This window comes from Somniosus microcephalus, chromosome 23, assembly GCF_052327205.1.
Source record: "Somniosus microcephalus isolate GS21.2 chromosome 23, FLI_Smic_1.0, whole genome shotgun sequence".
Lineage (NCBI taxonomy): Eukaryota > Metazoa > Chordata > Chondrichthyes > Squaliformes > Somniosidae > Somniosus > Somniosus microcephalus.
Window position 1 is genome coordinate 25688417 of NC_141009.1, and position 15401 is coordinate 25703817.

General features: G+C 38.9%; 1 protein-coding gene across 4 annotated transcripts in view; it reads left to right on the top strand.

The window, feature by feature from the left end:
- mapkap1 (MAPK associated protein 1) overlaps nt 1-15401 on the top strand; it is a 224785-nt gene that overhangs the window by 195335 nt on the left and 14049 nt on the right. For all 4 annotated transcript variants that reach the window (XM_085965624.1, XM_085965622.1, XM_085965621.1 and 1 more), the window contains one exon: nt 11836-11933. In XM_085965624.1, coding sequence (XP_085821750.1) covers nt 11836-11933 — 98 coding nt within the window. The remainder of the gene's footprint in view (nt 1-11835; nt 11934-15401) is intronic.

Consider the following 15401-nt stretch of genomic DNA (forward strand, 5'->3'; position numbering starts at 1 on the left):
AAGTTCTGTTCTGATTTGTTGTTCCCTTGCAAGTCCTGGCCAATTAGAAAATATATCGATAACAGATGTTTAAAATATTTTGGATACTGTGATTAATGCTTTTCACAGGTATGTTTAATTATTCATTAAAAAGGTACTATGAATAAGTAATTTTTTTTTCTATAATATAATTGGGTGGGGGTGAAGAAGCAACCCAGATTGCTCTTGTGCACCTCCAAATGGCTGTTAGCATAGCAGAGCCCTAGGAACAGGCCACATCCCTGTTCTCAACTTGTGAACGTGTAAGGGGAGAAAGGGATCTAAATAACAACAAAATGCCTTCAGGCAAAATTATCTTCTGTGCTCATCTTCTTTTGTCTTTATTTTCTATTCTTCGCCCTCGCTCCGCAAAAGCCATTCTTTGTGATTATTAAAATTGTGTTCTGTAAAGTGCCAAGAAAATTCAATATTCAAAACAGTTAACTGTATAAATTCCAATCCTTAGAGAAGTGCTAGCTTTTTAAAAAAAACTTCAGAATTCGGTCTAATTTCTTAACCTAACTATGGATATTGCAGGTGGAACAAGCTAATGTAACGTCAAGTCATTTTGTCTTCTAATTAGTAGATGAGTATTCCTTTCCCTCTAAAATGTGCTAGTTTGATCGTGTAAAAAATCACTCCACTCATTCAAAACCTAAGTGAGATTGTAGCAAGCGACAGTAATACCAGGATTGGAAGTACAAGAACAAATAATCATGAGCTGCATATTCCTTGTAACAAATACTATTTCATAGGCCTATTAAAAGGGGTCTTAGCTATCCTGTCAAAGCTGGCCTACCGGGGTTTTTTAGTTTAATTACACTATCCAATTAAAACTCCTTGCAGCATTTTGATTTTCTTCTCCTTGGGCTTGAGTGGAGATGACATTTACAAGCCTTGGCTTTCAAGTAGACAATAGTTTGATTGATGAGCTGCAGAAGGAATGAGGGAGGCGATTGCCATGTGGAAGCACTGCTTAGTGCACTTTGATTTATTTATCATCTGTTCCTAAAACAAGACTGGTGAGGTGATGGTGGTGGTGGCAGTGGGGTGTACTGTGATTTACAGGGTGCGCTGCAATGCATTCCAAGGGCGCTCAGTTGGGAGAGGGGGAAATCTGTAAGATAAGGAAAAGGATGTGCGAGTCTGCAGCAAAGAGTTTAGCCCTTGCACAGCTAGTAACTGCAGTCCCTGCCATTTAACCAGTGTATTAATGAGGAGCTTTTTGTCACTTTGCCACAGAGTGAAGCAGTCTGCTCTATTCCTGATATGTATCCCATAATGTTGGTGTGAATTAGTCTAGTTAGATGAAACTGTTCCAATTAAATTGCACATTTAAACCTTTATTTGTCATCCTACTAGTGATGGCTGATTTACAGAAATGTTAATATATAATAATAAAACCTTTTTAACTTCTTTCAATTCCAACTCTATATATTTTATAAAAATTAGCAAACTAAGATTTTTTGTAAAAATGCAACACAAATGTAGCTCATACCTTCTTGCATCAGTGCCTTTGATGGCAGGTCAAGTGTGTCAACAAGATGCTGGAATTTGAACCATCAGAAACTGCATTGTTCTGTTCTACTTCTCTCCTCAATGTATTGCAACAGATTGTTTGAGCAAAACACAGTTGTAGAAACTGGCTGCTTTTTTTGGGGGGGGGCGGGGGGAACTACCAAAAATTATCTTGGAGTACTGTAGTTCTGAGAAATTCTGATTTTTTAACTAATGTTAACACCCCACCCCCTACCCCCGCTTTCACTTTAAATTATCAATGCTTCTACACTTCAAAGCAAAACATACACAATCTTACTTATATTACTATTTTTGAAGAGAGGCATGTTTCTTGGGTTTGCCATTTCAATGCAACCTACTTTTGTTGTTTCTTTTCTGCCCTGTTGCATTCTTTTATCGCAGTATTTTGAAATATTTTATACTTGAATAAGTCTGCTTTGTCTTTTTCATTTAAATGTTGCAGTACTTCAACAAACTTGATGATCTGTATCCACCTGTGTTTTTCTGGCCTACGGAACCTTTTAATCCATTTTCTGATTGCATGCACCCTAAATGCTATTCATTCTTCATTCGATCTAACGCCACCTGTGGTCACTACTTTTCCAGCTTCTCATTTATTAAGCATTTATACAACCCTTTCATTCTCTTATTTTTTAACGTCCTTATGTTGAGCCTTTCCCCACAATAATACAAAAGCAAAATGTTGTGGATGCTGGAAATCGGAAATAAAAACGTAGTGCAGGTCAGGCAGCATCTGTGAAGAGAGCCAGTTACACAATGCATTACATTTCCTTTCTAAAAGTGTTTAATTCTTTCCCATAGGTCATTTTGGTATTGCTTTTTAAAATTAATGTTGTTTGTGAAAAATATATATAAATTCTAAAGTGAGCGTCACCAAAAGAAAATGTAAAAATGGATGAGTGAGTGTTTAACTGCATGCCGTTTGGAAAGATTGCTCCATGTATGGGAACATATTCGAGTTATTGATCTTCTGGCAGCAGCAGTTAGGCTGAGCTCTGGTGTGGGGGATGATTTTTTTGGTGAGGTGGGAAAAGTGCCAAATAACATTCTTATTTTTAAAATTATTTTATGTCTTTGCTGCATATCAAAGTGATGTCTGTTTTACGTTATTCGAACTACTTGCAATTTAGCTGCCATTTAAAAAAAAAAAAAAAAAAATCTTACCACAGCATATTAAAAGAAAAAAAACCACAGCAGCACTATAACTCAGTCAAGCATGAACTCCATATGCAGCACCTGTAAATGTCTAGTATGGCTCTTCAGATAAACTCACTAATCTCAGTAGTATTCAGACAGATAGTGTGCGTCGGCAAATTACAGCACTTGTTCACTACACAACCGTCTTTTTTTTAAATGATCCAGTATTGCAAATTCTTTGGAGAAATATATTAATCCTTTTAAGTGTTGAATTTTCTAAGAAAACACTCAAAATATGCTTACACAAGTTCCCTCGACATCCACATTAGTAAATTCACTAATAAAAACAGAAAATGCTGGAAAATACCCAGCTGGTCAGGCAGCATCTGTGGAGAGTGAAACAAAGTTAACGTTTCAGGTCAATGACCTTTCATCAGAACTGGAAAAATTTAGAGATTTAACAGGTTTTAAACAAGCGCCAGGAAAGGGAGGAGGGGAGGAAAGAACAAAAGGGAAGATCTGTGATGGGGTGGAAGGCAAGAGAGATTAAATGACAAAAGGGATGATTGTGCAAGGCAAATGGGGATGGTAATGGGACAAGTAAAGAAACAAAAGATGGGTTCAGAGGCGGTGTAAATGGCAACAGCAGAATCATTACCAACAGCTGCTGTCCGATAAAATGGGAGCGGAGGTTGTCTGATAAAATGGGAGCGGAGGTTGTGATCTGAAATTGTTGCACTCAATTTGAGTCCGGAATGCTGTAAAGTGCCTAATCGAAAGATGAGGTGCTGTTCCTCGAGCTTCCGTTGAGCTTCGTTAAAACAATGTAGGAGGCCAAAGACCGAGAGGTCAGTAGTAAATTCACCACCTTGTGTGCACTGAATCATTCAGACCAAGAAGGTCCCAAGTTCAACCCCTGGGCAGTGCTGACTTGGCTGATCTCATCTGGGGTAGCAGTGGGGGTACTGCAATTTGGCCTTCTGGGCTGGGAAGGGAACAGTAGGGTAGAATTGGCCAAAGATTCCACTCCTGCACTATCTAATGACTCCTTCCGGTGTCTGGGGGGGGAGGGTGTGGGTGTAGATGCTGGGAGAGGACAGGAGTGGGCTGAGCGCCCCACATTATTGAATAGCCTGATAATGCTCACTATCTGGCCTCCTGTATGATGGCACGATATTGAAGAGCAGCTGTTGGAGTCTTCAAGCAGTTAATTTGTATATATATATAAAAGGTGGTGAGAAAATTATGCATGTGTGACTATTTTAGATTTTGCCACCACTATAACAAAAAGTCAGAGCAAACAGAAGTGCCTCATTAAACCAGATGTTGCACAGCCAACATCTGAAATGAGAAAGTAGCATTATTTTTCTTATCTAAAAAATCTGTAAACCAACCAATAGTGAGCTTTGCATTTGTTGTAATAACTTTTTAAACAGGTTTTTCTGTAGAGCCATCCCTACTCAGTTGTAACAAAACATGAATGCATTTACATACTAATGAGCCTCTAATTAAGATTTTTTTTCATTGAGACTTTTAAAATACATTGGACATTAGTACCACTAGGGGCTTTTTGTCAAATGCTTTAAAAGTACTTTTTAAATTATTTGACAATTTCCAATTTGGGAATTAATCTTAATGGTTAGTAAATCATAATTATGTTTAATTGCTTTTTTTACAACAAAAACAGTAGGAAGCTCTAATTAATGTCACTAGTATGTAGTTTCCCTTTTTTTGCAGAAATATTTGTGCATTTAAAAAATGTAAACTGCAGAACATTTTTGTAAATGGAAGAATTAAACTTAAATTATAATCCACCATATACCATGAATAAACTGAATCACACCACTGAAAAATCATGGAGTTGGGTGATGGCGACGATTTTTTTTGCTTGGTAACTATTTGACTTCTACTATAAAAGGTCACCTCATTCCGCCCCTCCCCTGCCTGGCTGCAACATGATTATTGTCTGCTGCTATTACAATTCGTTACTTAATCTTCACACCAGCTGGTTAAATAAAAGCTTTTTTTTAAAATTAGTACCGTGTTCATTTGGCCTGTGGCTTCACCTTTGGTATCTTTCACAGTTTAAGCTCATTATTGATCTTTTCCAGAAAATGTTTCCTTCATGCTGATTCTAGGCTTTGAGATTTGTAGGAACTACAGAAAAGCCATTCCAGTAGCAGACAACCCTGCACAAATGCCTTTTAGTATGGTTAGATAATGGCTTCAACTTGTGACTCTTTCCCCGCCCCCCCCCCCCCCCGCCCCCCCAAAAAAAAAATATTTCAGCAACTTTGGAAAATCATTTACAGTGATCAGTGTGAAGACTTCAGACAGGGGGACATCTTTCTCTTGTTACCCAAATTCCTATTGGGGAGCCACGCTTAAAGGGAGGATGGATCGGAATTGGTGCTGCAGTATTGTAGCCTCATCTCCAACCATTCCCTTCCTAGTGGGAGCATGGAATTGGTAAATTTTTCCTACTATGGAGATTACGGGCTCGATTTTGTCAATGGGGAGCTTTTGGAGGCGGGACTCCCACTTTTTGGGTTGTAGTCCTGCCTCCATCGACTTGTGGCCAACCCACGCTACTTTCCCTTGATTGACCCAGGGACACCTGGTTACTGACGACGTCAGCGATTGACATTTCATCTGTCAAGAGTTTTTGACAGATGAAAAATCAGCGTTTGACAGCTCTGTGAAGCTGTCAAACACTGACGATCTGTCTTCTAACTTGAGTCCTTCTACTCACTCAGTTAGAGAGCTCTCCAGACCAGAAAGCAGAGGCTGCAGCTTTTGACAGTTCAGCGGCCATTCTGCTTTCTGTGCCGGTGAGCTGAGGGACTCCCGAGAACTGAAGGAAGGAAGCCTGCAGGAGAAAGTAAAGGTAAGTAAAACTTATTAAAACACTTGACATTTACCTCGGCACACATGCACCCATCACTCACCTGCACAACGGACATCTCGACCCCTCCAACCCCTGCAGACCGACGGTCCGCCTCGCTAACTTGGCGTAGTTCGGAGCCGTCGGACAGCCCACACTTCAGGGCTAAAAATAGAGATTAGGCAAAAAAGCTACCTGTTAACAGGCAGTTAATTGGCACTAATCCCCTTCCCGCCACGGGGAGGCGGGACCCGGCGCGGGTCGGGTACCCGCCTCCTGGGACATTGGCACGGAGGCGGGTTGTGGGGCGGATGGGTTCCTGCCCCCCGATTCTGCAATTTTCCCACCTCCAAACCCGCCTCCTCGGGGCTTGGAAAATCGAGCCCTACATTTCCAGATGAAGTCACCCAAGAAGCACCGAGAATATTTTATTGCACAGCTACTAGTTTGCTCACACACAAAATTAACTTGTTTAACAAAACTACCCTTGCGATCTGTGAGGTTGCTCTAATGAGGGATCATTGTGGTTTTAAGGATGGCACTCGGTGGAACAGTAATAGAGGTAGTCAATACTGTGAAGTTTCTGAGGCAGACCAGATCCACTATGAAAATCAGTTTCACATTAACACGTGGACCCTACCCCATGCCCCCTTCATGTTGAGGACTGAAATTCAGAGTATTTGAGGTTTACCGTGGACAATTTAACTGCTCCCCGAGTCTGCATTTCCTATTGAAGATCTGGATGTTGTCGTTGACCTATCTACCAACGGCAGCCTTGAAACTAGCAGTGACTCTGGAGAAAAATTGCCTAAAACTTGATTGTTCCTGTATTACTTGCAAGAGAATTCAAGATCTAGCAGCTCAACTGATCAATAAGGCCAAATATCCTTCAACTGATTTAGTACAGTAATAAACTGATTTCAAAAAGGGCAATCTTTTGCATGTTTCTTTTGGGAATATAGAACCCATAACTAGTCCACTTCAATGATTCCTGAGACACAATTGCTGAGTCCCAAAAGGCAGAGAAATCTGCAATCCAAGCATCCGTGCAATCTGCGGTGGGCAAAAGATGCTGGAATCCAAGAGATTGTTTTCAGTGCTATTCCTCAGCATACATAAGGACTCCTTCCTTTCTTCACCAAACCCCAATGTTGATCTTTGAGGGTAATGCTAGGAGACTTGTTACACCACTCTTGCAGTGAAAACAGTGGTTCTCCTGGTTGGTAAAAAGGTCAAAGCAAGTTCTTGAGGATGGGCACTATCATAATTCCATGTAAGCCTGCCACAACTTAGCTGTTTTCACCTATAATTGTATGTGTTTCCCCTGTGTAATTGGGTTTAGTTTGGGGATCTGTGTGCTGTGCTTCAGGTCTTGTCCTATTGTAGGTGCCTGCTGGTTAAAGTACTTTTTGGAGGGGGACATTTATCACTTTCCTTCCCACAAAACTAGATTTCCATAAACTGTGTCTCCCTTCCTCCCCCGCCACTTCCCCCGTCCCCAAAGCCCATTGCGTAAGGTTTCTGACCTGAAATGCTACTATTTTTAAGGTGTTCATGTCAACTTGGAGGGGAAATAACTTTATACTATCGTGGCTGGTCACCACTACATAACTTGCGAGTGACACTCCCCTCATCATAAGCTCCTATGTGATGCCTAAATTTCACTTGGCTCGGGTAATGGTCTTTCTATTATTTTAACATGCCTTATTTAGATGTGGAAGAGCATGTAGATTCCACATTGCATTGTTAGTTCTTTGCTACTTTGTGGGCAGATCCAAGTCTTTAAGAGGTTTCTTGGATGTTTGAGTTATTAGACAAAGATTTTCAGTACATCCTTTGTAAAATGATGAATGTCCTGGTTAGTAGATTGCATTCTATACTTTTGACAGGGATAAATCCTGCTGACCATTTTATTTAAATGGTTACTACAGTGTAGCTTGATTTCAAATGACTAGCCTTACAAGAAATTATAGGGTAGGAATTCTGAGTAATAATCTGACCTTCACAAACGGTTTATTCCCAGAAGTAACCACTAAAAAACCTACAATTTTTAATACAACTTCACATGGAGACAATTATTTGGGATATCAATACTTGGCTTAGGAGGGAAGTGCTGCAGGAATACCTTTGGCCTAAAATACCCCTTTCCCAGAAATGGATTGCAGTGTATTTTATCAGAGAATAAAGGTCAAACTTTGTCTGGTCAATTGCAGGAATAATTATGCTGTCGGTGCTGAATTTTGTTTTGTTTTCATCTTTTTTAGCAAAATTATTTTTGCTCCCCGTTTTCGACGTATAACCAGAAACTCAAAACACACACTTCTGAAATAAAATGAAATCATTATCTTTAGGATTTTTGAACAGAAAGGGAAGTGCAGTAAAACTACTTAAGCAGTAAATCCTGCTCAAGATCATTTTTTTCCTTATGTGCATACAGAGGGATTCAGTATACGGTTTATTTTATAAATTGAATTGTTGAATCATCTTCATGAACAAATATTTGAGAAAAGTCTTTGTTTATTTCAGAACCGGGTAATGTAAATCGCATCAGACACGCCATCACTTCATTTTGAGGTGACATCTAATGGAAATGACTTTATTTGTCTTTCTGTCTTTTCTCCCAGAAAGTTTGCCAAACATTTTTCCATGGAGATATGACCATTTTAGGATCATTTTAAAGCACTGTTTAAGTCGAGGTTATTCCATTATATTTTCTGTCCAATTTATTTCACTATAGTTTGATAGATTATGCCCCAGGAGAAAAGCGCCAAAGCTAAGGTTAGTACAGTACCTTTTACTGCCACTAGATGTCTTGATTTTGTTTTTTAAGAATAGACTTTAGCCACACCTAGAGGCAGAAGATGTTGTGATGCATGTCTTATTGTGATCACTATGAAGGGACCATTTCAGTTTTAATTCCAAATTCTTGTAAACTGAAATTTGATCTTAAAAGGAATACCACTAATGTTTGAAAAATGTTTTGCTTTTATGACCGCTTGGAAGGTATCATTAATCTCTTCTGTACAGGAAAGGTGGATTGTTTTTAGCTTTTAAAAGGATGTGCAAAGTTGTTCTGTTTTTAAAACCTCCTTGTGCATTGACATTTGCATTGTTGTATAGATATGTTGACACAAGAAAATTAACAAAAGCGTTAAGGTACCAGGTGATTTGAGACTCAAAAAAGCAGCCCTTAATAATTATTTAATATATTTGATGCATCTAGAGGTATTTAATGCTCATTGTTCAATGTGCATTTGTACAACAAAAAAATGTAGCTTTTATATTCTACTGCAAAACCTCAGAAAACTTAAATAACTGTTTGTTGCAGAACATGAGCAGCAAATCTTGCAAAGATAAGTTTTTTTCCATGGTTCAATGTGTCATAATATAAAATTGTCCTTTCAGTGTTTGGCCTTATTTGTTTTAAGACCATGTTTACTTATGATTACATTTGCATCTCCTTGGAAATAGGCAAATGTCACCATGATGCCCCAGATTTTGCGGTCAGCGGCGAAGGAATGGAGCTCGCCATTCACCTTGTTGACAGCTGCCCACAAAATTTTTGTGGGTTTTAGATCGGAGACTAGCTCTAATCCAGTGCAGTGCTCTCTACGGGGGAATCTGTGGCATCTGTGAGCAGGGAAAGAAACAGCAAGGCTCTTCAACCAATCAGATTGAAGAATCCTCACTGAGAAACGCAGAGTCTAAACCAGGAAGTATAAATTAGATTTAAATCATGTACAGAAAGTGGAATAACAATTGGAAAAGACAGATGGGATTAAAAGAGACAGACAGACAAAAAGTTTTTTTAAAAATTATTTCTTTTAAATCTCCAACACTAATTAACTTCTGAGGGAATGAGACTCCACACTTGTAAAATTAAATTTTCAGGGCCAGCAGAGTTTTTTGGCAGTAATTATCACTTAACACACTGTTTTAAAAACTCACTGACTCCTGAATCCACCAGCTGCTAACTTTTTCTGCCATCATTAGTGAGGAACTAGTGGACAAGTACCCCAAGTTCACACCATTGCATTCATTTCAGTGCCGAGTCTATCGGCAGCCGCTTTCGGATTTCCGCATTTAACTGCGTCTGTGTGGACGCCAGAAGTTGCTGTCCGATTTATCCCGTTCTAATGGTGAGCGCTGTTAGCCTCACCATTATTATCCATGCAAAATCCGGGCAATTGTAGTCAAGAATTAGCAGTCAATAAATATTGTGCCTACATTAACTGAATTTATATAATTCTATTAAATCAGCATACTTAAAAGTAAGTTGGAGAGTTCAAGAAAGCAATTTAGTTTATTATTTGGAATTTTCAAATGATACATGTTTCACTTACCATGTGTAATGAAGAGCAATGCGTATCATGATAATTAAACAATTAAATCCAAATCTGTTGTATCTGGTCAGATATTGAAGAACTGAACCCAAAAGTATTTGAGTAAATGAAGACAATATTTCCTTAATAAACCCGCAAATGTTCTACTTTTTGCTTTTTCTACACCTATAGACAAGTTGACACTAATTGCGTGTTGCGAGCGTTCAGGTTTTGTGGTTTTTAAACCTCGAATTTCAGCGGTGCAGGTCTGTTAATATTGTAGAAAGTGACGCAATTGGTGGAAAATTCCTAAAATGTTACTAATGATCATAGTCACAAGCCCAGTATACATTTGGGATCGTTTTATTTCAGTATAATTTTTCCCTCTTGCCTTCCTTCCTTCCTTCCTTCCTTTCCCTCCCCCAGTGTCCGTGTTTGGAGATATGTGGCTGCAATCTGGATTGGTTTTATTCTCTCTTCTCTTGTGCTCAGCAGTTCCCCTGACGGGCAAGCTCAGGAACTTGCCACGTGGGCAATTAAAAATGCCAATCGATGTCATACCATTCAGTGGCCTGGTATGCTGATAGACCAATGTACTCCAGCACTATGCTGCTCTTTATCATACCAAAAAAGTCCTAAAATGCGAACTCGTACAGTAGGAGTTTCTAAGTTACTCCTCGTGGGCCACATACAGCCCATGAGGCCTACTAATCTATCCTAAGCAACTTGCATTTCTTATTCGCTGGTTTATTCTGTTTGAATTTTGTGCAGCTGGAGGTTTGGCGAGGGCTGTGCTTAGTGCTATTTCCAGAGTGATGGACAAATCCTAAATAAGAATACCAAGATCTGTTAATATTGGCAACCAGTGATATATGCAGATTAATGGGAGCACAGATATGTAGCCCCCCCCCCCCCCCCCCCCGAGGCTCCATGGTACACAACTGTGTGACTTAAAAAGACAAGAGAACCCCAATTCTAACACAATCAAAATGTGGATATTGGAAAACTGAAATACAAATAGAAAATGCTGGAAATACTCAGCAGGTCAGGCAGCATCGAACACGCTGTGCCACCATTGTGTTGTGGCATAAGATGATATGATGCATGACATGGGTTGCTTCTGTAATCCATTTCTATAGTTATTTTCTCTACAGTAATTTTATATCCGATGCTGCTGTTCCAAAAGTGTAAACTCATAATGAAGTTACAATGGTCTTAAACAATGAAAGAACAACAATGATGCAGTGTTGTCCTTATGATGCTTAATTTTTATGTTCTGGTAATTTTTCTGTAAGATGAATTTAAAAATCCATTATGCACTGTGTTTTAATGTTTTCACTGCACTAAATTATTTCATCATCTGAATAGCAGTGGGTATTGAATTAATTATATATATTTTTTAAATTGACTTTACGTCAAAAGACAAAATTAAAAAGCTTTTCTTTTGTAATACATGTTAATATAACCTCTCTAGAACCGTAGCATTAAGAAAGGGTATGTAGCAGATTATTAACATGTTACATCAGTCTGAAGCAGTAAATGCCTGTATAAATCTACCACAAATATTAAATACTTTTTCCTCCTGTAATGGCCGTACCAAGCACAGTCTGGTTTCTTCTCTTTTCTTCTCTCACCCCCCAACCTCAAAGAACAGAAAAGAATTGACAGAGGACCTAACTAACCAAATGATTGATTTTGCACTTTGTCCATTGTGATAGGATGGGGAATCAAATTATATTAAAAAGGGTTCTGTTGCCTTTGTGGTGAGTTTTGCCTGAATGATGTTGAAATGACATGCGGAGGCTGTCGCCATCATGCAATTTCCTTCTGTTCTGCTGATGGGACATTAATATCGCCATCTGTTTCTTTGTCAAGCTGCATCCGTAGTAAAACTCTGTTCATCTGTTTGACTCCTGTCCTTTGTTTGCCTTGCAGGCCATGCAATATTCAAGCTCACATATCTAAGCAATCATGACCACAAACATCTCTACTTTGAAGCAGACACCAACACAGTCAATGAAATTGTGCTGAAGGTTAGTAGCAGAGCAGGTATTTCACAAACTGGTCACCAAAGAAAAGATGGTTACTAATGACAGCATGCCAATAAATTCTGTACACTTGGGTTATAATGTTGGTTGACTAACGAGTTCAAAGATGATTTGTAACTTGCTAGAGGTGTGCGGCATCATCGCTGCATTTCGACAGGGAAAGTAATTCCACTTTATCTCAAGTGTTTGTTTGCATCTTATGGAAATAGCAGACATCTCGCCAGTGAAAGTGAGTTCTAGCAGTTCTTTCATAAGTGGTCTTTGCACAAGTGATGCATTGTCTCAAATCAGATGAACTGTCCTGTTACTCTATGGATGGTCACCTTGTGTTAGAAAGTTGAGCGTGTTTACCTTTGTTGTGGAGTCCCACACAGATACTGGCAGTTGTGTTGCGCTGCAAAGTACACCAGCCTCCTACATTTACAGCTAACTAGTGCTGTCGGTCTCTCTAGACCAGCTGGGAACAGGAATTTTGTGCATCCTCAACCATCATGGGCACGTGCGCAAAGACCTGGCACCATAGCATCAGAGCGCTCGATAAATCCTCAAAACATTAAAAAAAATATGATAGCATTCCTTTTATTAAACCATCTGCAGCAAGATTAAAATCCATAGCAACAGATCTGTGCAGGCTCGCCACTCACTTTATTCTGCCTAGTTCGACGCCACATAAAATTAAACTAAATTGGCTAAGTAAACTGAGCCAGAGTGGTAACAGTTGAGAATGTATTTTTATAAGTTAAGTGTGATGATGTTGCAGCGAGGATGCGCATCCAATCAGCACTTTTACTGGATGCCCAAAGCCGTTGGGCAATTAGGAAGACCCAGTTTTAATAAAATGTTCCTGGTCGCAGACTTCTTCAGATCCAGTAAGCTGCACAAAACCTGTGCTTTGGAAGCTGGCGGCAGCAGTTGAATATAAAAGCAGCTTTATTTAACCTGGTGACCAGTGATTTTTGTATTTTTCATACAAGTGATACTGATCTCGTGGGAATTGATTGAATATGTTTTACACTTTTAAAAAAAAAAGGCAACTCATGTATTCACTTAAACAGAAATATCATGTCGTTACTGGAACAAGAACATTACTGTTGACCACCACCACTCTCTAATTGTTATGATTTTTATTTTTATTCACCTTTCATTTTCTATTCTGTTAATTTTTGGGCGCATGCACAGCTTATATTATTCGATACTTGCAGGAATTTACAGATTCTGTAAGGCATCCCAATTGCAATTCAAATGTAAATGATAGTGCTTCATCAAAATGCTTTAACTTATCAAAATTAAAATCTTCTGTTGTAAAAACATTAGCGTTGAAACAGATGTAATATTGTTCAAATTGCATTTAAGTTGAATGGGTATTTATTTTAATGGCAAAAATCTACAAGTCTGTGGAAAGAGAGAGCGAATGAGCAATAATGAACATGTTTTGTACACCTAATTCTTCAGTAAGCTCAAACAATTTTGAAGAGCCTGTTTTAGGGGAAAAATAGAGCTGTTGACATGTCAGTTTGATTAAATGTTCCTCTTTATAATGTTATGGTGTAAGCTCTTGACATTGATTTTCCTTTCCCCCAATGCTGCACTAATTTCAAGATTCCTTGGAAATAAAATTCTGCCATTTTACTTAAGTCATAACATGTTCACTATATTAAAAAAACATTGTGGAATTGAAGCATTCCACATCTAATCATAGCATTTTCGTGGCTGCTGGGAGCTCAGCTTTTAACTCTTCAATGAAGATTAACTTGATGAAATGTAGTGGCACATACCCAGTTTGGTGGGTAACATTAATATAAAGTAAGCTGTAGCAGTAAGGGGTCAGTAGCAAACTTGTAATGAATTTTAAATATGTGCTATGAAGAAAGAACATATTAATGTTTGTTTTTAATTCAGCTGCCTCAACTACAGCTAAATATAACCTTCAGTGAAAATGAGATGCATAGGCTATACAGGGATTAAAGGATTACCCGAAAGGTCAAAATTAATATTAGTGTGGGCAGTTACACTAAAAAGTATTTATAGGCTTAATTGTTGTAATCAAGTGGCACTCAAAGATTTATGTAAATAATATAATGTGAAGCAGTTTCATTGACCTGAAGTAGGAATAAATCTATTGCGATGTCGCTTGTATTCAGGTATGTTGAAGCTAACTGAGGTTTAACCAGGGATATAATGAAGCATAGATGTTTGGCTTTGAAACCAAATCCATACAGAATATCAAAACTTTTAGTGCTATTTTGGACCAAATTTATTGATCAAAATCCCAACCATAAAAAGGTATCTCAACTGGGGTAGGAAAAAAAAGTAAATATGTAAGAGAATTAACTGAGAAACATTTATGGGCTGGACTAGGAACTTCTAACCTAAAGCATCCAGCTTTATAAATTACTGCTTTGTGCAGAGTCGAGCTTTTCCGGTCAGGATGGATAAGATTTATGAACACATTTCTGTATCTGCCATTATGATTTTGGACAGTTGTTTAGTTTGTACAGAGTCCAGAAAGAGTTTGAGACCTGGGTCAATTCCTGTTGTGCTTTCACCGCTCTTTGGTAATGGATCCCAAGTCACAGTTGCTGTCCTCAATCCTCTGGTGAGTGTTTTCAGCAGTGGGGAATCATTCAGTTCTTCCAATATTTTTTTAAAACTAAGGATGTAGAATGTCTTTATTTGACATGCATCCTTCTCATTAACTGGAGTAAGAATTGCAGGAGGTACCTTAGATATTTTTTTTCCACTGATTTTCTCGCATCCTCACTCCTGAAGACACGAACGAGTGGCTGGGGTATGATTCCGCACCCATGGGGCGTCCTCATCCAAGTGACCATTCTTCATGGTTTAATTCTATATAGTGAGTGATGGCTAACGATTCGACCAGAGGGAGTATCGCAGCCAAGAGCCTGTTCTCGTCCAATGTCCACATGCATGCATTCCAGGATAGGTCACTGGATACCAAAAATGGGAACCCTGACCAATTTTTCCACTTCGTAAGCTTGGGGTGTTGAAGCCAATTATAATGCTCTCACTGCTACCCAGGCAAGATCAGCTAACTCAGTGCAGACAAAATCAAACATGGGACCTTCTTAGTCTGTATGGTTCAGTGCTTTAACCCCAAGACAATTTTAATATTGAGGTGTCACCTATGTAACTCATTTCCTGGATCAATGGCATCTTCCATGGGCATAAATTCTTCCCAGCTTCAGACATTCTGCTGTCGCTTCCCTTGTTGGTCAAGAAGTTGAGTTTTTTAAGGGTATCCTTTGACTAAGTGACTAATGTTACAAAGTTGTCTCCAAGAAGCACAGCACCAAGCTCTGAAATGGTGCATCTATGGGCTGACAGCACCAGAGAGTAACTTAAGTTTGCTGACTAGCTCAGGGGAGGGGAAATGAGGGGAAGAGACTTTAGTCAGAATGGGACCCATCCCTGTGGAATTTAGAGCTTGTTAGA